Below are 21036 nucleotides of genomic sequence, written 5' to 3'. Positions count from 1 at the left end.
GACCAAACAGACAGACTGACTAATATCAGAAACTCGAGCTGGGCACAAATGAGTTAGCCTTTTTTTTTCTTTTCCCCCCACTTTTCTCACAGAAATGTCGTTTGAAATTATCTCCTTTCTTGTGAATCTAACGATCACCATTTGAAAGAGCCATCGGTGGAAAAAAATATAGGCAGTAATTTTGTAGATTTTGTAGACTGCCTGTGGGACTAGATGCAAGGAAAAAGACTGGATAGGAAGAACGGGTCTGTGCTCCTCAGCAGATGTACTTCCCTGGACGAAGCCCCAAGATGTTGGGTGCCTCAGGCCTTGGTGGCCCAGCTCAAGAAACCTTCAAGAGGAAGACTCACTGGCAGATGGCAGGCACATCTCAAGTTGGGCACCCTGAGAAATACAGCCAGCCGAAATCTTTAACCCTCACTCGTGAGGAGTGGAGTGCTTCTTTCCCTGAGAAAGGAGGCCCATTCCTCCTCCGTGGGTGAACGTGGTAGACGGTCCTGTTAATGTCTTTAGACGCTATGTCAAAAGATAAATATTTATCATGTTTCTGTATTAATACGTGTGAAGGCGAATACATATTTATGACACTGCAGAGGCAGAAGCACGCGGAGCACAGCCAGCTGGATATCAAAGTCTTTAGAAACCGGCTGTTGAATAAAGCCCAGCTTTCCGGTTTCGCCCATCGCCCGTCCGCCTTCGGAGCCATCTCATCCCTGGGCGATGAGGGACTGCCCAGCACTTCTGCGGGCTGCCGTGACGGCCGCCGTGTGAGCGCCAAGCCCCCCCAGGCAGGACTCAAGGCTTGTGCGGAAAAGGGAAATAAACGATGGTCAAACTCCGGCGTTTCACTGGGAAAACTGGCACGGGGAAGGGGCTCGGCCTCGAGGGGCGCCCCGCGCGGGCCACGGCCGAAGGCCCCGCGGCCGCCAGCCCGCCCCAGCCCCGGCGGCACCAGCCCCGAGGCCCCGAGCGCGGCGCCTACCGCCGCTCTGCCCCCAGGCCCCGCCGGCGGGAGGCCGGGGCCGCCCGCCTCAGCCCGCGGCGGGGCGGAGAGGGCGGGAGGCCGGGCCGGGCCGGGCCCCGCGGCGGGGCAGCGCTGCCCCCCCGGCGGGGAGGCGCCGTCCGCCCCCGCGGGCCGGAGGAGGCGCTGCCTTCCACATTGGCTGGAGGCCCCGCGCGCCGCCTCCCCCGGCCCGGCCCGGCTCCCCCGCGCTCGGCGGGGCGCGGCGGCGGAGCGGCGGCACCGCGGGGCCGACAGCGACTCCGCCACCCGCGGCCCCACCGGGGGGCGAGCGGCGGGCGGGGGCGCGGGGCATGGCCCGCGCCGGACGGGGCGGTCGGAGCCCGCTCGCCGCCGCCCGCCCCCGCGGTGTTCCCCCCCGCGGCGTCCCCGTGTCCCTCCCCCGGGGCGAAGTTTGGCCGCCGCTGCCGCCCGTCTCCCCTGGCGCTGCCCGTGCGTGCGGGGCGCCTCCGCCGCTGCCAGGGCCGGGACAAAAGGCACACTGACACGTGATGGGAGCCGGGCTTCATAAATGGGACCGGAGAGGGGCGGAAGGCGGGGGGGGACGCGGCGGCGTGTGCCGGAGCCGCGCCGGGCGCCCGGCGGCTCCCGCGCTGCCTCCCCGCGCCGAGGCGGCGGCGGGCGGCGGGCGGCGGGCGGAGGCGGCGGAGGAGGCGGTGGCAGAGGAGGAGGAGGAGGAGGAGGGCGGCCGGGGGCGGCGGCCTAGGGTGGGGGGGGGGGCCGGGCGCACGGGTGGCACATGGAGCGGCGGCGGCGGCGGCGGGGCGGCGGAGCCCGGCGCGCCGCCTGAGCCGGGCGAGCGAAGGCGGCGGTGGTCGGAGAGGAGGCGCCGAGGGGAGGGAAGGGAAGAAGGGGAGGTAGCCGGGGGGAGAAGTCTCCCACCTCCTCCTTCCCCTCGCCGGCACCGCCTCCTCGGCGCTCCCCAGTGCCGGGGTGCCCGGGCGGGGCGGCGCTCCCGCTCCCTGCCGGGGGTCGGCGCGGCCGGAGCAGGCGGGGGACGCGGCCGGTGCCGTGCGGAGGGTAAGGACAGCGCGGGGCGGGGGGGCGGGAGGGGGCGGCGGGTGCCCCCCCGGCCGGGGGCCAGGGACCCGTCGTCCCCCTCAAAGTTTGTTGGCGGCGTGGGTGGGGGGTGAGGGGTGTCCGGGGGGTGACCGCCGCCCGCCCCGACGGCGGAGCAGCTGGAGGGGAGGCGGCTGCCTGCGGGATCCGCGCATCCTTCCCCGGGATCCGCCGCCGCGGCGCCGCCTGCGGAGGGGGCCGGGGGAGGCGCGGGTCTCGCCCCTGCCCCGGGCACGGCCCCCCGCCGCCGCCTCGGGCGGCTGGGGAGAGTTGGAAGGTGCCCGGGGCCACCCGGCAAAAGCGGGTGGCCCGGGGTGCGTGGTTTGCTGTCGTGAGCCCGGCTGGAGGACGGGGAGACCCCGGCTGCCGAGGGGGGCCCGGCGGCGGGCGGGGGTGCAGGAGGCTGGCGGCCTTATGGTTAACACGCGTCTGTTCTTCTGTGCGCGGAGCCGGCAGCCTCCCGGGCTCCCGCAGGACCTTATCTGACATCGGGGGGGTTCTCCCCTCGCCCCAGCCCACCGGTGATGTACAGCGGGGGGGCGTTCAGCCCGGTTTGCCGGTGCACTTTTCCTCCCAAAACTCTGCCGCTGAGGCTGTAACCGAAATAAAAGGCGGTTCGTGATTTTGTGCGCAATGATGTTCCGTTAGAAGATGTCACTTAGGCATCCAGCGTCTTCAGAATATCCCGGTAGGGTTTTTGGTTGGTTGGTTTGTTTTTGTCTGAAATTCGGAGCTCTGGGGGGAAAACTGCCGAAAAAGAGTGAGCTTTTTAAACTTCACGCAGTGTTTGTCATGTGAAATCTTCAGATGTTGAGAAATAATCTTGAGTAACCAAATGGGCTCATTTTAAATGGGCATCTTTTTGTCTCAAAGACGTCTGCAAATCTCCATTGAGAACACCCCTGGATGAGGTATGTACCAAGCCTTTGGTAGGAGAGAGCTCGTTACTGTGATTTCAGTTTGATTAAGTAAAATGGTGTCAGAAGATGAAGTCCATAATTTACCTTCTTTCTCTAAAATTATCATCAGCGTTATTTTCTGTATGGCAGCAAATGATCATATTAACAGTTTCAGCACATGTTTTCTTCTTCCATATATAACATAGAGCCAGATAGCAAAATACTCCTTGAGTATCTGCAAGTTTGGGATTTTTTTCCAAAAGAAACATAGTGTGGCTTTTTTAACCTGTTAAAGGTGTAGTAATGTTTCTTTTTTTTTTTTTTTCCTTAGATGTATCATCTTGTTTTCATTGTTATTGTTCACCTTTTCTTAAAGGAATATAACATTCTCTGCTGGGGGTGGCATCGCTGTTCACATGTACCAAGATCATGCAAAGGCTTAGAGTGATATTTAATGTGATATTTAATAACAAAATGTGCAACATTGCAAAAATTACTTGGGTGTACTTAATTCTTTTTTGGATTACACCTCATATCAACTGCCACACTGGTTTTCCCTTCTCAAGAAAGGAGAAAAACCTGGTGACTATTGTAGGAATATTTATTATGAAGGCAGTTTATTAAATCAGCCGTAAAAGAAATGAACGTAACATCTTTAAACAGTTTAGAAGATGAATGTCTAATTCCTGATTTGCTTGAGGTTAAAATTAGTTTTGTAGCAACCAGGAACAGCTTTGCTTTATTATCTGTTGGTCTTTGGAATGAGAGGCAGAGCCATTTGAATAAAAACATTTTAAAGCAGAATTGATAAAAGCAGTAACTGTTTCACTGAGCCAGCAGGCATCTATTGCCAGGGGGGAAAAAAGTTGGCTAGGTAAAGAAATTGACTATTTGCTGTGAATTTACATCATCGACCATTCGATAACACCTAAACCCACCGTAATCAAAGCAAAATACCTTTAAAACTCAAGGTGAAGATGGAAGCAGGTTATAGTATCGTGAGGATGAGCCGGTGGGTGCCTTTGATCCTGGCTGTTGTTCTTTGGTGAATTATGTTAGCTCAGTTGCATAAAGGATCCCATTAAGGGCTTTTATGCTCTGCTGAAGGAATGACAGGTCTTAGCCAATGCAAGTCTTTCTTTCCCTTTCTCTGGTCACAGCTTTCTGATTGGGCAACCGAAGTTTAGACATGAAGTAACTTTTTTATTTTAAGTAATTTCTGACTTTCAGCCTTTAGTGTGGCTGTCCCAGAATGCTTGCAGGCTGTCATCCCGCTGGGAATTTTCGTGCTGAAAATGTTACGCGCTAGAGAGGGAGAGCTGGGATGGCTTTCCTTTCTATTGAGTAGAGGTAGGTGAGGAGATTAAGAGGCAAGGAAGAACCCAAACCCATATGTTCACTTAGTATTGCCCCTTAATTTTACAAATACATTGCCATTCCTGGTTCTGCAGGTCTCGTGTACTGTCTTTAGTAATGTCTGTACACTCGCCTAGTTTCTCTACTTCTGCCCATCTTAATAGAAATTACTGTAGTTTATCCGATGCAAACTTTGTGACCTCTTTCTAGTCACGCTGTTGGCTACCTAGACATCCGCAGAATTCATTTTTCTCAACAGTAGTTGCTCTTCATTTCTTTGCAGATGTCTATATTGGCTTTATCCGAGTCTCCTGAAATGATTTTAGATATGTTTTGCTGCGATTTCCCAAATAGTTTAGGCTATGTAAAATGATGAATGCTCTACAAAACCATTCACTGACCATTTAAGTGAGAAATTGGAGAGTTTTCTCTTCTCTAGCAGCAAATTCACACAGTTTGCTGATGATTTAAAATATGTACTGTGGGCGACCCTAACACTGGGGTTTGGCCAAGTTCAAAGCAGCTGTACAGATGGACGCAGAAGACAGAAGGCAGAGGGAAATAGACCCTTTTAATCATAACAAGGCTGCTCTTGTTTTCCTGTCTATAGTGCAAATGCGTGCCAGCCCCTCATACTTAAAAGCAAGCTTGCAAACGTGCCCGGATAGACAGCAACAACATTTGTTATTAATGCAAAGTTAAAAATGTGATAACCTGTCTTCTCAGTACTGCTCTTTACGTCTCCATTTCTAAACTGACATGTACTGTTGCAAAAAGCGCACATCCGATCGTTGTCAGTAGGATAAGAATTTCCCTGCCAGAACTCAGGCTCTTTGAAAGTGTGTGGCTTTGTTAATGATTGCTGAAACCAGCCACGACCTGTCCTTTTGAAATGGTTATAATGACTTATAAATCAATTTCTTGTTAGAAAGAACTTTTTTTTTTTTTTTTTCTTTTTCCCGAAGGTGCTATTGTTGCCCATGAAAAATGATTGGGTTTGCAACATAAGGTTGGAGCACATTTTATTCTGCCATTTGTGCCTCATGCAGGGGCATTATGGTGATGCACACACCAAGCCCGGTTCTGCCTTTCTTCAGTAGGAACATCTTTTTTTTGATCAAGCTACCCACACCCAAATTACAGATAAAATAGGTATTTCACTACTCTCTGTGTTAGTATGATGTCACTCCTTATACTTTGTCTGGACTTGGTGAAATTGGATGTTTTATACGTTTCAGATGTTGTCTTGTTTGTGTAGATCAAGGCTAGATGGCCTCAAATAGTACCTCATCCTGTATTAAGCTGTTTTATGGCAGTTGTATATTCTTAAGAAAGGCGTGCTTACTCACTACAAGGTACTGAGCAGAAGCAGTTCCATAGGGAATACCGTCAGTTCCCTTTCAGCCTTCGCTGGAGTAATTTTTATATTTCTGCATTTTAGGAAATCTTTTAAAGTTTGTGCTTAGGGGTTTAGGGGGCTCCCACCTTCCTGTTGTGGTGAATATGTGAAACATGCTCTCAGAAAGCACTGGTTTTAGTCAGTTCTGCCTCTGTTTTAAACAATGCAGTACTGGAGTCCAGACCGTGCGTGTGCCTGGAAAATCAGGTGGCATAGGTTTGGAGTGTGTATCCAGGTACCTGTACGTATGTATACATGCAAAATAATTTTTACAGGATCTCAGTGACAGATGTACTCAGTTTAGAATCTTGCTTTTCCCCAGGAAGGCTGTGTATAAGGGAATTCAAAATCAGTCATCTTGCCTATATTTTTTTGTACCTACACTTCTAGCTTGTCTGCTTGTCCTCTGGCACTGGGAATTTGAGTTTACACATGACAAACACTACTGCAGCATTTGTGAGACTTTTAGTTGTTCCTCTAGGCATGTGTATATGTTTGTGTATGTCTATCTGTAAGTTTATGCATAGTAATATATATATAGATATGCACACACACACAAATAAAAAGTCATAACTCATCCCTCAGTATCTTTTAACTATTTCTCCAAATCTGATGTAATATTGGCTGGATTCTCTCCACAATTCGTTGTTCTGGCTACTTGGATATCATATTCTACTGTAATTCTTTCTCACTTCTCCTCTTCTCTCCCTCTCTCCTTTTTTTAAAAAAGAAAAGCATCTGCATATTTCGAAGACATGCACCATTGCCAAGCAATCTGGTGTAGTGGCTTAATATGCTGGCAAATAATTTCACAAGTTGTTTGTGTGTGTGAAGGCAGTATATTTGAATATCATTATATTCTGAATGTAGCAATGAAGAGAGTTATCTGAGCTTATTTAAATTTTATGAAAGGCCAGACAGCTCCAGAAATGAAAGAATGTTTTACATTTTTTAATTGGAGTGCATATTTTCGTCCTTCACTGATGCTGATGGCGTGGGACATCGCATTTACCAAAACCCTTCCTGTCCTAGCTTCTGAGCACTGCCAACACAATTTTCAGGAGAAGTAGACTCCAGAGAACTGAGGTAGAAGAGATGTTGCTTTGCAATGTGTGCTGACCCTTCTGTGCACTAACTTTCTGTCATTGCCTGTAAACACCTCTTCCCTTTTCCCCTTTTGGTGTGTTTTATCTGCTGTATGGGTCACTCAGTGGCTCCATTTGAGCACTCTCTCTTCCTTTCCACCTCTGAGGTCCATATGCTGTACTTGATTTTCCTTGGGCAGTTTGATTTTTATTAATGTCTCTGGCTAGATTTGCTCAGCTGATCTCTCCTGAGCATCCCCAGGTCGGTCCCATGTGTCAGTGCATACAGTGCTGTCCTTTTCTTTGACCTTACCAAGGATGGTTTCTCAGAGCCCTTTGCATCTTCCTTTGCTGTTTGAATACAGATCAGAAATGGACTTTCAAAAGAGCAAGTCATTGCCTGCAGAGCAGTGGGTCTGTTCTTTCTTTATGGTGAGATCTGAAAATCCCACTAGCTATATCCTTCATCTTACAGAGATGTCTCTGAAGTTTGCATAGCTCAGAAGAGGAGGGAGGTTTTCTCTCGTGAGTTTTCTCCTTCACCTGATCTGCTTTCCCCAAGCTGATCACAAAGGCAATTCTTCTGTTCCCCTAAAAGCTGCATCCCTGTCTCCCAGAGGCTCCTTCCACTTGGATCTTCCTTTCTTACTTTTCCCTGCTTTACCCCCATCTCACTTGGAGATGTCCTGTTCCCTGTAGTTCTCTCTTCTCCCAATCCCCTTCACACCAATCACTTAACCTGCATTACCTTTGCTCCCAGCATCTCCTTGCTATCTCACAATGTCTTTGATTAAAACTTGTTACGGCCACAGTTTGTTGCAGGGGGAGTAGGAGGCAGACCTGTACTCCGTGCAGTTTATGAGAGCCCTCCCTGGAGCCTGACATTTTTGCTACCTTTCTGTCTCTAATCCTTACTCTTTCAATAAAGTTCACTAATATTTTCTTCTGCAACAAATTCTTGACCTTTTTTGTTCTGCTTTGGCCTTTACATGGAAGCTGTTGTCTTTCCCCCCACCCCTTAATAAATGTGTTTTCCCCCCAGTTTCATCCTCTAGATGTTACATTCTTCTCGGGGACCTTTAGCATTTAGTATCCAGTGGAGCCTGGGTCTTTTATGTCCTGCTCTGCTCTTTCAAAAGTCTTCTCTCCCTTCAACTACACACGTTGTGGGCTAAGCTGCTGTCTCTTCTAGGTACTTCCAGGAGACTGAGTGTTCAGCCCCCGTCTCTTTTGCACCTGGCTGAGCTTCTCTCTCTCCATTTAACATTTATGTCAATTCTGCTCAGCAGTAATAAGCGCCTGCACCTTTTGGCATTACAGAATGGCTAGAAAAGAGGCTGGAAATGAAGCAATTTCTGTTGGAATGTTGAAATCCAAAATAAACTCTTTTGCGAAAAAGTTTGACAGTTCAAAATTGACCAGCTTAATGAGTTCTATTCCATTTTCTTTAAGATTTAAATACCGTAGCTTTGTATCAAACTTTTTGTATTACCTGTTCATTCTGCTTTACTGGGAAATTGGTCCCTAAACTGGAGCTGGTTTTAAGCAAATACCAGGTCACTCTTGCTTCACTGTTTCCCCTTCATCTGAGCTTTTCACACTTCAGCAAGCCTCTTCATCCTCTCCCAAATTCTGTCTTTAGATGAAATTAAGACATATGAAGTAAACTGTGAAAAATCTTAAAATCCTGTATTGTTTTAAGAGAGCTACCTCTGTCTTCCTTCCTTTCTCCCAAAATCTGGGCAGACCAAGTAGCTGTAGCTTCCCATTAACATGACCCTGACGGCCCTTGCTGGTTTGTGATTTAGTCCTTCATCTTGTCTCTGACTTAGTAGGAAATGTGTGTGTAGGGTGTTGTATTTCATAAGCTGAGGGGTTTTGAATAAACTCTGGAGCTTTGGGGTTTTTTCACAAGCAGATATAGCAGCTGTCCTTGCTCTTCCCCCTGTGGCTGGATTGGATGTAGGAGACACATCCTTAGTTTGCTTAATTCGGAGAAGGGGCTTCAGGCTAAGCCTCTCACTTACCAGGATGTACCCTGCCTGCTGGAATGTCAGCTAGTGCCTTTATTTCTGGATGTTTAACTCTTGATCCAATGTGGAACAACTCAATCAGTTCAGAGACGATCTGCAGAACGGAGAGCCTGCCAGCACGCTCATCTGGCTCGCAGGAGAGCAAAGTTCAGGTCCTTCACCTGCACCAAACCAAGCAGGACTTCAACCTCACTTTTGAACCTCTCTGATCTTAGCCACACGTGTAAGCCCTGGCTGTTTGGGAGGCAAGGCACAGCCTTTTTCTCTGTGCCTGCAAGTCACCTGTGCTAAAACTGGTACATGCACCTCACCAACAAAACTTTGGAGGGAGGAAATAATGTATTTCTTTTAAAAACATTGTTGCTCACTGATTAATGCTGTTTTCCCCATTGTTTTGTTTCTGTCATTCAGATTGTCAGCTGCTGGATGCTGGGGGGTGTCACGTAGGGGCAGTTTGCCCCCAAATTAGAACAATCCAGCCCCTATCCTGCTAGTGTGCAGACGGTATGTTAATTAACATAAATAACCATGTAGCTGTGGTTTCTTGCTAATTAAGGTTCAACTTGCCAAAGATATCATTACATTACATAAGAACAGAATTTGGTTCAGTGCTTGCATGCCCTAGTTTACCCCATAGCCGATAGTGCCTTGCTTTAACTAGAAGACAGCATCCCTCATTTGCTCCTCTCCTAGTGTCTGTTCTTCCCAATCCCTCACGCAGAGAAAATTCCTACGGAAGTGAATTCAAGTTTTCCCGAATTAGGAGTGACAGCATATTTGCCATTTATATCCTAGGAGTAGCACAGTGTTGGAGATGTAGTAGTAAAACAGTAAATAGGATAGGGGTAACACTGCTTTCATATTCTTGTCAACATGTGTTTTATCCTTGCTTGGTGTTACTGAGTCTTAGAGTGCCATTTCTCATATGCGCATTTCTTTCTCCATGGGTTAGAAACCTTGTTCTGTCCTCGAAGCAGTATTGTTCATCACCATATGGGATAAGGTAATTATTAGCCATATAAATTTTCATTTTATAGGATCGTTCTAATTCCTGGAGGCCAGCAGTGGCTATGGTAGATCTCATTTCTCTCACGCTTTTTCTGCTGACTACACACAAGTATAAATTACTGCTGTTTGTCCTATGGTAGTACTTTTGGACACAGTGTACTAGGCGCTATGCAAACTTAACAGAAGATAAAGCCCTTCTTCAATGGACTTACAAAGCTTATAACATGTAACCAAGGAGAATGCATTTGCATATTTTTGTGCATTCAAAAAGTATGTTTCAATTATACCTACTTTAGCCTATTCTCAACTGGCTGTGGGTATCAGAAGAAATGCATAGACATGGAGATCAAAATATTTTCTAAAATAAAAGCTAGAAGTGTTTGACTGCGGAATTCCCTTTCTTGATTGAATTCCTTTTCTTGCCACGTCAACATTTTTGCAGTTATCAGTAGCATCATTGTATTGCTCATAATTACTTTCCAGGGAAGAACGCAAATATTCACTGTTTCTATTCAGGCTGTTAAAATAGCTCTATCAGTCATCCTGATTTGAAAATTATAATAAATTCAACCCTTTTTTTTAGATGTTAAAAACTTTCCAGCCTGCCCTCCCCCTGAGAACAGCAGGAGAAGATAGGTAATAGCATTTTAATGCAGTCACGTTCTTCCCTGAGTGAACTGGTCCTGTGGACCAACAAGAAGACCAGGGAAAGTCTAATTCTCCCTGTTGCCCAAGATGAGTTGCCAGTCTTTTACGTATGGTATATTTTATATTTTACCTAAGGGGTCTTTATATTCTGATAGCATCCAAGCTTCTCTGAAGGCTGTATGTAACCACACAGTGGAGGGCAGTAGTAAGACTTGTCCCTCCACTCTTCACTAATTCTTTCGCATGAGGGCAAAGCCTCACTAAGTCGTGTCTTCAACCTTCAGCTGATGTTTAACACCTCATGTGTCTGAACCTGGGTAAAGCAGACTGGAAAGAAGGGCTAGAAGAAGTTAAATCCAGGTCTCTGCAGAGAGCTACGTGGTGTTTGTAAAAGCCACTCCATCTAGTGGCAGTCACTTTGCACAGCTGGTCTGGGAGTGCCCATCAACAGCCCCCAGTTGATGGGAGAAAAGTCTGAAATGGTGTTCAGCTATAGTTTTTTTGGGTTTTGTCTTCAAGATAAAAGATTCTTGACATTTTTATCTATTGTTTAACCCTTAGCCGTAATCATAATTCATTACTTACTGTGAACTGCTGCATGCAGTCATGGAAATATATCAAAAATTTTGAGTGCTGGCATCAGTGTGGGCTCTTCCTCATCTTTAGTCAATGTTTCATTTCTTTTTAAAGCTGTTTTAAAGTGAGTGAGGTAGTAGAGCTCATTTAAGGAAGGGACAAAGCTGAGAGCTTTGGAGACTTAAAGGCTCTGTTCGAAAAGTGGATTCCAGCAGGGCAGGGAGGCTCTCCCTTTCTGCTGCCCTGCCTGTGAGGGGACCTTGCTGTGGCACACAGCTGTCACCCCAGACCCATCCAGAGAGGAGGGATCTCTGCAGGGGACCCTTGTCATCTAGGGAGCCTGTGAGAAGCCACTGAGGCTCCCAGGGTATTTCATGTAGAGATGATCATGAGTCTTGGGCAGTATGGGTTTGGGTTTGGATTGTGTTGAAGCCAACTGCAAAGAGCAGTGTGGCATGGGGTGTCCCATTTTCATGGACAGTGCCTGCTTGCCACTCATGGTTTGGACAGAAGAGCTCAGAGCCAAAATTTGCGTGGGACTGACACGTGCACCTGAGTGAAAAAAAACACACTGCTTCTGTCATTGACTTTTCAGTCTATGTCAGATCATGCAATGTCTCAGACTGGGACCTGGACTCTCCTGATAACCGCAGTGCCAAAGGTCCGGTCTTGTTTTCACTAGACAGCCATGGAAAATCTCACTGGTGACTTCAGTGCATTTCTGTATTGTAGTTTATACTGGGACAAGCTAGTATCTAAATTAAAATAAACGAAATTCCAGTAAAGTGCAATTTCAGATCAAGCGAATGGCTGTTTTACTGCAACTTTAATAAAAATCAACTGCTACTTGAATAGGTGCATGCACACAAACTGCTAGAAATTTCCAATTATGATATTCCCAGCAGCAAACAAAAACAAGATTAATGTCAGCTGCATCCCCCAAAGCCTAAACTACACCACTAATGAACTTCCAAGTACTCTCAAAGAAAACTCTCTTTGCAGAGACAATAAGGTGGAAATTACTGTAATAATCTCAATGTAAAAATACAGAGGGAAAAAAATCATTGAAATTCAGGGTAAGACTTGCCTCTCCTGATCCCATTAACCATGTTGTTAGCACAGCATATGCATGCATAGTGATATTGTCACATAACTGACTGCCACCTTCAAAAGAGCACACAGGAATTTGTGTTCTTGCATTTGTATTTCAAATAAAGGTAGGGGTTGCATGGAGGCTTGCGCCTTATACCAAGGAAGTCTATACTTAACATGATTCCAGCAGGGACCAGCTACCTCATAACAATTTGTTTGTCTGTCTAGCAGAAGTGCGCAGTTGCATGCAATTTTTGAAGCTTTACTCAAACATAATCTTCTCGACATAGGTCTGTGGCTTTAATCATTAAAATGGTTGTCTTTCTTCTGTCAGAAATAAGCTGGAATAGCAGAATACCACAGCCATCTTTACATGTTTATAGAACGACTTGTTATATTTAGGGTTTTTTTGGGTAGTTTTCAAATGATTAACACATTCTTCACTTCTGGTTTTAAGATGGTGTTATAATGCCAAATTTAAAGTTGCCAGACTTCACCCAAAGCAGATTTGTCAGTTGTCAGCAGGATCATCTTTGCAACATGCAACATCTGCAAATTTTACTAGGAACAGCTGTAAAGCACCTTCTGGAAAAAAAAAAAAAAAAAGTATCTTACATATTAGATTATTGCTGTTCATTTTTAATATGTACTTCAGTGATATTTCCCTCCCTCACTGCTCATGCCCTCAAAATTAAATTCCTTAATATTGTCTGTTTGTTCAATAATTATGTTGTTATTTGCTGAGCAAACAATGTCTGCAAAAGAGGACACAGCCAGTATGTATTGTGGTGTTAAGACTGTCCTGGTAAGGTTTGTTTACACTTACCCTTGTTAGCAGCACTGGAGCTGCACTGTCTTCTGGAGGTATAAGTTCATATATTCCCTTTAATACTCAGTGCCCAGGCCTGCTGAGCCAAATGCAAAACTTCAAAGAACTATGGACAAAGTCTTGAGTGTTCAGATGCTATGTGTAAGTGCAGTATAAATATCAGCCAAATTATCTCTGATTCTTTTGAAAATGCTCAAGATTTCTTCTGGTTTTAAGTATTGGTCTGTTGTAGAGAGGAATCCTTCTTTCTTTTAGTTTTCATGGAAAAACAGGGGTGGTACCTACTGTTGAGGTCTCCTCTTTAGGAGTTGAGGTGATGAGTACTCTGGGTTTTGGCAGATAATCTCTTATGGCCTTTCTGGCGGTTTATTGTCAACTGTGTAAAGTGAACAGGTTAAGTCAGTACAAGCCTTTATATGGCATCTGGGATTTCCTGAGTGTCACAAACAATTTCCTCCACTCCAAAAGCATGAAGAAGCTTGTTTTTGCTCCTGTTGCTGATGTAATCATCAAGAAGTCCCGTAGCAGATGCAGAATATCCGCAGCACACCAAAGCAATGATTCTGGCTCTTATTTACATTCAGACCACTCTCTTCCACTCTGGCAGAGGAAGGGGGCCCTAAAGCAGATGTTCAATGCATATTCAAGGCATGTTATATGGGCAAAGTTACATAAAGGAGCACATCTGTAAGACTTGTCATACATGTTGATGCATATAAGATGCTCAGATGCTGATGAGGGTGCTCTCCCAAGGGTACCCTGACCAGGAGTTGCACCCTGAAGTTAATTACCGTCCATGAGCAAAGTCTGGACATGATGGGACTCAGAGACCACCAGCTACCTGTGGACCTTCTGCTAGGCTCCCCATTTCTGAGGGGACAGAATATTTCTGAGGGTGTTCCAGTGGGACGAGTTACTTTTCCATGTTTCCCACAGAAGCAGTGGTTCCTGGTCCCTTTTGGCTGGACTTTTGGTCAGAGCTGCACTCTGACCCAAACCTGGTGCTCTGTTTTTCTAGGCAAGCATGAAGTGCCATGATTGAGGCTTTGGATCTATGCAGAGTGGATCACTGATGCACTCACTGACTTAGCAGTGCTGGTCAACTTTCCTGAAACTGTGGCCAGGGCTCGGTAACAACTGACCTCCCCCACATAGCCCGAACATCCCGGTCACCTTGGTTCATGTAGCAGAAGGAACAAATAATGAAGGTATATCCAGATCCTTGTCTTTGCAGAGTAAATACCTTGCTCATAAATTTGTAATAACAAATTCATGGTGTTAGTAGACTTCAGACTGCTGTAACAGGCTAATGTGAATATATAGGCATCCTGGTTGAACTGTAGAACGTACGAGTGCATGGCTCTTTACCCGTTCCCTCTCTGTTGTCAGGTTTTCAAAACCCTCAGTGCCTTTTGAAAGAAAAGCAGTGAAGGTGATGATTCAGTTTAATGCTGCTCCTGCAGTGGCACTTGCTATTATCTAAATGAAGCAAGCCCAAGGAATATTGGTCTTCCAATGTACTTTGCAATCAGAAGCCAAGCTCAGGTCTAGAGCAAAATATCTTTCTGGTGGAGCAGCTCGGAATGTTTTGATGAGAAATGAAAATTACTTTCCTGTGGAATACTCAATTCCCTGTGCCTGCATTTTTCACGTCACTTCTTAGTGTAATTCAGTTTTAGTGAAATTCAGGGGATTCCTTTCTAAGTGCTTGATTCACCCTGATTCCTGCAGGTGACAAATGCTAGATCTGCCTGCATTGAATACAAGAGAAAGGTAGATTTTGTTTGACACAGTTCAACTAAGTTGTTTGTGGAATTTGTCTCCCTGTTTATCTTAATGCAGTCTAATCTTTTCCCCTTCTAGGATTTCTTCAGATGCATTTTTCCATCCCCCAAGTCTCTCTGAAGCCAACAAGACTGGGGTTATGAAGTCAGTCCTAGATGGCCTCGCAGATACAACTTTCCGAACAATCACTACAGATCTCCTTTACGTGGGCTCCAACGATATCCAGTACGAAGACATGAAAGGCGACATGGCATCCAAGCTGGGATACTACCCCCAGAAGTTCCCTCTCTCTTCCTTCAGGGGTGATCCTTTCCAAGAAAAAATGACTGCAGGAGATGATCCCCTGTTGAGCATTATTCCCTCAGATCAGGTCAACATCACAGAGTTTTACAACAAGTCCCTGTCCACGTTTAAGGATAATGAGGAGAACATACAATGTGGGGAGAACTTCATGGATATGGAGTGCTTTATGATCCTAAACCCCAGCCAGCAGCTGGCCATTGCTGTGCTGTCACTCACCCTGGGCACCTTCACGGTCCTAGAGAACCTCCTTGTCCTGTGCGTCATCCTCCACTCTCGAAGCCTCCGGTGTAGACCCTCCTACCATTTCATCGGCAGCCTGGCTGTGGCTGACCTCCTGGGCAGCGTGATTTTTGTCTACAGTTTTGTGGATTTCCATGTTTTCCACCGGAAGGACAGCCCCAACGTCTTCTTGTTCAAACTGGGTGGAGTTACAGCCTCCTTCACCGCCTCTGTAGGTAGCCTTTTCCTCACGGCAATAGACCGGTACATATCTATACACAGGCCACTAGCTTACAAAAGGATTGTTACCCGACCAAAGGCTGTCGTAGCGTTTTGTGTGATGTGGACCATTGCTATTGTAATAGCTGTTCTTCCTCTGCTCGGCTGGAACTGCAAAAAGCTCAATTCCGTTTGTTCGGACATATTCCCTCTCATTGATGAGACATACCTGATGTTCTGGATCGGGGTCACCAGCGTCCTCTTGCTGTTCATTGTCTATGCCTACATGTACATACTGTGGAAGGCTCACAGCCACGCTGTTCGCATGATTCAGCGGGGCACGCAGAAAAGCATAATCATTCAGTCTACGGAGGATGGTAAGGTACAGATCACTAGGCCTGATCAAACTCGTATGGACATCAGGTTAGCCAAAACCTTGGTCCTTATCCTAGTCGTTTTAATCATATGCTGGGGCCCACTCCTCGCCATCATGGTGTACGATGTCTTTGGGAAAATGAACAAGCTCATCAAGACTGTCTTTGCCTTCTGTAGCATGCTCTGTTTGCTGAATTCAACAGTGAATCCCATCATCTACGCTCTGAGGAGCAAGGACTTGCGACACGCCTTCCGCAGCATGTTCCCCACCTGCGAAGGAACTGCACAGCCCCTCGATAACAGCATGGAGTCTGACTGCCAGCACAAACATGCCAACAACGCAGGGAACGTGCACAGGGCTGCCGAGAGCTGCATTAAGAGCACAGTTAAGATTGCCAAAGTTACAATGTCTGTCTCCACAGACACGACTGCTGAAGCGTTGTAAGTCAGAGACTTCTCAGCGTTGTCAGAAAAGGAGTTAGTTTAAAAAAAAAAAAATCAACAACAGAGAAAACCAAACCCGTGGCTTAACGTGTTTGTACCCTCCTGTAATATTTTTTTGGTTTGTCATTGTAAACTGAGCGATGATTCTGTTAAGAGCATCACCATCAGCCAGTTCTTCAGGTTTTACAATTAGGGATTTAAGCTAAATTTTCCAAAATTTTTTTGTCAGAAAGTGTTTACTGAATAATAATAACTTTCCTGAAAGAGCACAGAGAAAATAGCAGGTTAGCAACGGTTTCTTTTGGGGGTGTGAAGAAAAATTGTGAAACCTAATTGCAAACTAATGCATCCTAAACCAATATAATCAGATAAGAAAAAAAGCCTTGTAATCATACTGTTCATTTCAATGTGAAGTGTATTTCATGTCTGTAAGTATTAGGAGTTTTTCATTCTTTCCAAAAGCGGCAGTGCTGAGTTTTAGAGATTTTGTAAAACGTGTCGTGTCCCGTGAATTGTATGCTGTTTTATTATGTGTTATTGATATTTGTCTGATTAAACAAAGTGATAAGGTAGACTTCCGTGGAAATAATGTGAAACGTGATATGTAAACCCCATTGAAAACACTTAACTGTATTTGAAGAATTTGGAAATTTTACACTTTTAGTGGTCTTCTGTGGACTTAGAGGAGAGGCTTTGTATTCTTCTACTAAAATTATTTCCCCACTACCTTTTACTTTCACGTGCATATGAGAGTAACAGCAACAAAGGAATAGAGGAGGAATGTAAGAGAGGAATGCACTGGTTCAGACTTTTAAATACCACTGCGTTTATACAGAAGGACGTTTATGGTTTTGCAGACTATTGCCCTGCCCTTGGGCGTTGCATGAATACGAACACTGAAAAGCGAAGGTCCCGGATATTGGCTCCTTTAACAGGCAACTGGTTTTAAGCCACGTGCTGGTGCTGGACCACTGAAGACAGCATGTGTCAGACTCAATGTGCGATGTTATCACTGTGCAGTCAATGTATACTTGAAGTGTGTCGCATTCCTGTATCTCAGGTTTAAGCAGATTCAGAGCCTGAGATGCCGAGCTCCTGTCTTCACTAAAAGAGGAGGAATTATTGTCAGACATTTTCTTATTGTGTGAGCGTGTATATAAATAAATATCTATGTGTGTGTGTGTGTGCGTGTGTGTGTGTAAGTATACTAATCAGTGTGAGTTATGGTAGCATAACTAAGCTAGGACACTATGACCAAATGTAAACTGTATTTCTTGTTGCACGCTTTGCACACGAATTCTGTTTCTAAAATTGAGTTCTTCCAACGATTACTGATGAAAGTACCGTATTAAGAACATCCCGATCCACTCTGAGAGGTGTTTTCATGTGCTAGAGAAGCAACCTTGCAGTTGTACTTGTGAATGAGAGGAAACGAGGCCGAGCTTGGCATGAGCCTGCACTGACAACTGCAGTGGCTGTCGATGGTGTTCCTGAAAACTGAGAAAGCCAGAAGTAAATGATAAATTGTTTTAAGGTTGTCAGTATTCAAATCTGATTCCTTGAAATGAGGTGAGTCTCACTGTGAAAGCAGGATACAGATGACATGGTTTGACACTATCAGCTTCGAGGAAGAAGTTATTGAAGGAAAATGGTAACTGTTCTGTGGTGTAATTGTTTCTGCAGCCTGGGACTTTCACAAGGAGCATGTTACTGGATAGTCTTTCAGGCGTGGATATTCTGTAATTCCATGCTGAATTGGAAGGTCTGGGGTCCTGTTCTCTGCTGCCTTGCTTTCTTGGACCATTTGCTCACCTTCTAGCAGATTTCTGCCAAAATAGCTGCAAAGGCAGCTTAGCCCCATTAGTTGCCTGTTGCTTGCCGCAAGAGGGGTGACTCCCTCCATGGCACCAAGCGAATGGAGCCAAATCCATGCTGCCCTGCTGTCTGTCCTCAGGCTTACACAGGGAGAGAGAGGGGTGCAGCAGCCCTGGGTCTCTGGCTGCCGTGGTGTCCCCACGGTGTTTCTGGTACCTCAGGATAGGCCGGAGCAGCCGGTAGCGCAAAGGGCCCAGCCAATTTCAGCCAGTGGTGCTGCGGAGGCGTAAGTGGCTCCAAGTTCAGGCCTGGTAAGGGGGGACAGATTTTAAAGATCTCATCAGGTGAGGTGCTGAGCAGCAGCTGGAAGACACAGGAGTACTTTCCCCCTCCACGCCTCCTCCACTGCAGCATTACCTGGGCAGTAGGATAGGGCACCACGCTCTCGAGGGGGTTACGGCAGTCAGCTGAAACTGGCAGATTGCAGAGGATTCCCGGAGGATGTGCAAGTCCTCCTGAAAGATCTTTCTCATATCTAGGTCTAGTCCATTCTAAAGTTGTCCCCTTGGAGGAGGCAGGGAAATTCAATTTGAAATGTAAAGGTATTTTAAGAGCCATTTTTGAAACTGTCTTCTTGTGAATTAAATGCAAACTTTGTGGACTTCTGTTGTGCATTCGAGTTAAATTTTACATGATAAATCATGGGACAATGGGGCTGTCTTGGCACTTAACTTGGTGCTTACTGATATAATAAGAAATAGCATCCTGTGAAATGTTACTGTCTATCATCAGTATCTTCATTTGCATAATGAGTTTTTCTAAAGCTCTGGGAACTGTGTCGGTTCACTTAGAACCATTTATTAAAGAGGTGGCAACAATTTCCCTATACATTGTGCACTAAGTAGAACTTATCTTTCATTAGAAAAATATGCTGCCATTCCAAAATAAACTGTACTTAAACTTCAGCTTTAGGCATTCCTAATTTGCAGTTGCCTACCTTCACTTAGTGATAGCACAGCCAAACAGTACTGTGTTCTACTGTCACCCACACCATCATCATCAACTAACCAACAATAGTTGCAGTTATGTATATGTACCAACTCCCAAGTGTAGTGTATCTCCCAAGAAAATCATCTGTGTCACATGCGTGCAGAGTTAAGATTCTCAACAGTCTAATTGTATATTTGTATAATATAATTTCCTCGATGCTGTGCAGTCACTATCCACATCTTCTTGCACTGGCCTTTCGATGAAAATTTTAGTGTGTCTATTGTGAGATAGACAACGCATTTTACCTGCTGTTATCGGGCTGAATGTATGTAAATAAGTGAAAAATAAAAAAGTCATCTGTACAAGCAGTGGCCTAAAAAGTCTGTAATTGTAGACTAGGATAATTGTTGAAGTTGCTGTGACATCTCAAATACTACCTTTGAATAAACTGTTTACAGGGTCTCTTGGGATGCTGTTTCATAGTGGAAGGAAAATCTTTCCTTGTGATAATATGAGGTAAAGAAATTGGATTACCTGAGCTTTTTATTTCCAGTGTTTCAAAGTGGAGAACATAACTCTTTATTGTCTGTAAATCTAACATTATTACTTCCTCTTAGAAGAATATTGTATCATTAGATGTTTGTTTCAGCTGGTAACATCCTTGCAACTGCTGCAATATTTTTCATTAGCAACCTGTATGATAGTTTGTACACAAGTACTGTTCAGATTGTCATGAAAAGTAGCTTTGACCATTTACCTACCAGTAGCAGAATAGTATTTCTGTAAGATTTCCAGTGTATTCCTACCATATCATATTTTATTTCTATAATGTAATTAAACTGTTATTTATTCAAGGAGAAAAAGTATTCCTCTACTTTTTTGTTTTCTAAATTTTGAGATAACGGAGGAAGCCACGTGATGATGCTGCCTCATCCCACAATCTGGTGCTCTACGTTTTGTTTACAAGTTTGTCTGTCAGATTCTGAAACAACTGCTTAAACAACTTGACAACAGGTTGTCAGGCTTTGTGGGTTTTAATTGTACGTTGATATGTTTGAAGGAGGAGGTAGATTATATATTTTATATTTGTGTATTCAGTACTATGGAGACAAGAGAGAAATTACATAGTTAAAGCTGAATCTCCTGTTTCATTATGTAGGCAATTTCCCCTTTCCTCTGTATTAGCCAAAACGCAATAAATCTCTTTTGCCTTCCTCAGATGCATATGTTTGCACAGAGATGTCACATTAAGACAAACCCATATACTTCAGAAAAACAAGACACAAAACTGCAGAAGCAAGGAATACAAACTAAAATAATGCTGCTAGCAGAAATGATGACCTAAATAGTTATTGGCGGTTTGTAAATGTAATCAAAGACCTGAGACAAACAAAAAGTTAGTCTAGATTTGACCAGTGCTGGTGGAGGGCAGAGTTATGGGTGTCAGAGGGGAATGATGAAGTGGTCCAACAGGGATGCACAAAAGCTGCTCAGGGACAGAGCTCAGCCATGCCGCTGCCTGTGGGGCACACTAAAGTGCTCCCATCGCTGCTGCTCGTCCACAGCTGAAAGGAAGGGTTTAAAAAACACAATGTGTGGTCCCACACGCCCAATGCAAAGCCCACTAAATGCTGTAGAAAGGTCCCTGCTTGTTTCAAAGGATCAGTTTTCCATATGACTTAATCTCAGATTCATGTTACTTGGGCAATTTTCCTTCTCCTCTGAAAGCAGTCGAAGTCCTTAGGGGATGAGTTGAGCATGTCCTCGGCCCTTGGATCATGGTTTTACCACAATAGTTGTATTTTTAAAAATTAGGTCACTGAAGAATTGAGAATGTCTTGACAAAACAAAAGCAACTAGAAATGAAATATTAACTCTTAA

At 45.3% G+C, this 21036-nt stretch overlaps 1 protein-coding gene across 5 annotated transcripts; it reads left to right on the top strand.

Annotated features, from left to right (window-relative positions):
- The first annotated feature begins 1878 nt into the window (after positions 1–1878).
- CNR1 (cannabinoid receptor 1) lies at positions 1879–20001 on the top strand. 5 transcript variants are annotated; one of them, XM_074896013.1, is made up of 3 exons: positions 1993–2041; positions 14024–14213; positions 14869–20001. In XM_074896013.1, the coding sequence occupies exon 3, from the start codon at positions 14930–14932 to the stop codon at positions 16349–16351; it is 1422 nt and encodes a 473-aa protein (XP_074752114.1). In that variant the 5' UTR covers positions 1993–2041; positions 14024–14213; positions 14869–14929; the 3' UTR covers positions 16352–20001. The 5 variants fall into 5 exon arrangements, with proteins under 5 accessions (XP_074752118.1, XP_074752114.1, XP_074752113.1 ...); XM_074896015.1 differs by lacking the exon at positions 1993–2041 and adding an exon at positions 9265–9356; XM_074896017.1 differs by lacking the exon at positions 14024–14213 and having other exon boundaries at positions 1879–2041.
- Positions 20002–21036: the final 1035 nt, after the last annotated feature.

This window comes from Athene noctua, chromosome 1, assembly GCF_965140245.1.
Source record: "Athene noctua chromosome 1, bAthNoc1.hap1.1, whole genome shotgun sequence".
In the NCBI taxonomy this organism is placed as follows: Eukaryota; Metazoa; Chordata; class Aves; order Strigiformes; family Strigidae; genus Athene; species Athene noctua.
Note: the sequence above shows the minus strand (reverse complement) of the source record. Positions and strands in the feature narration are given on the sequence as shown.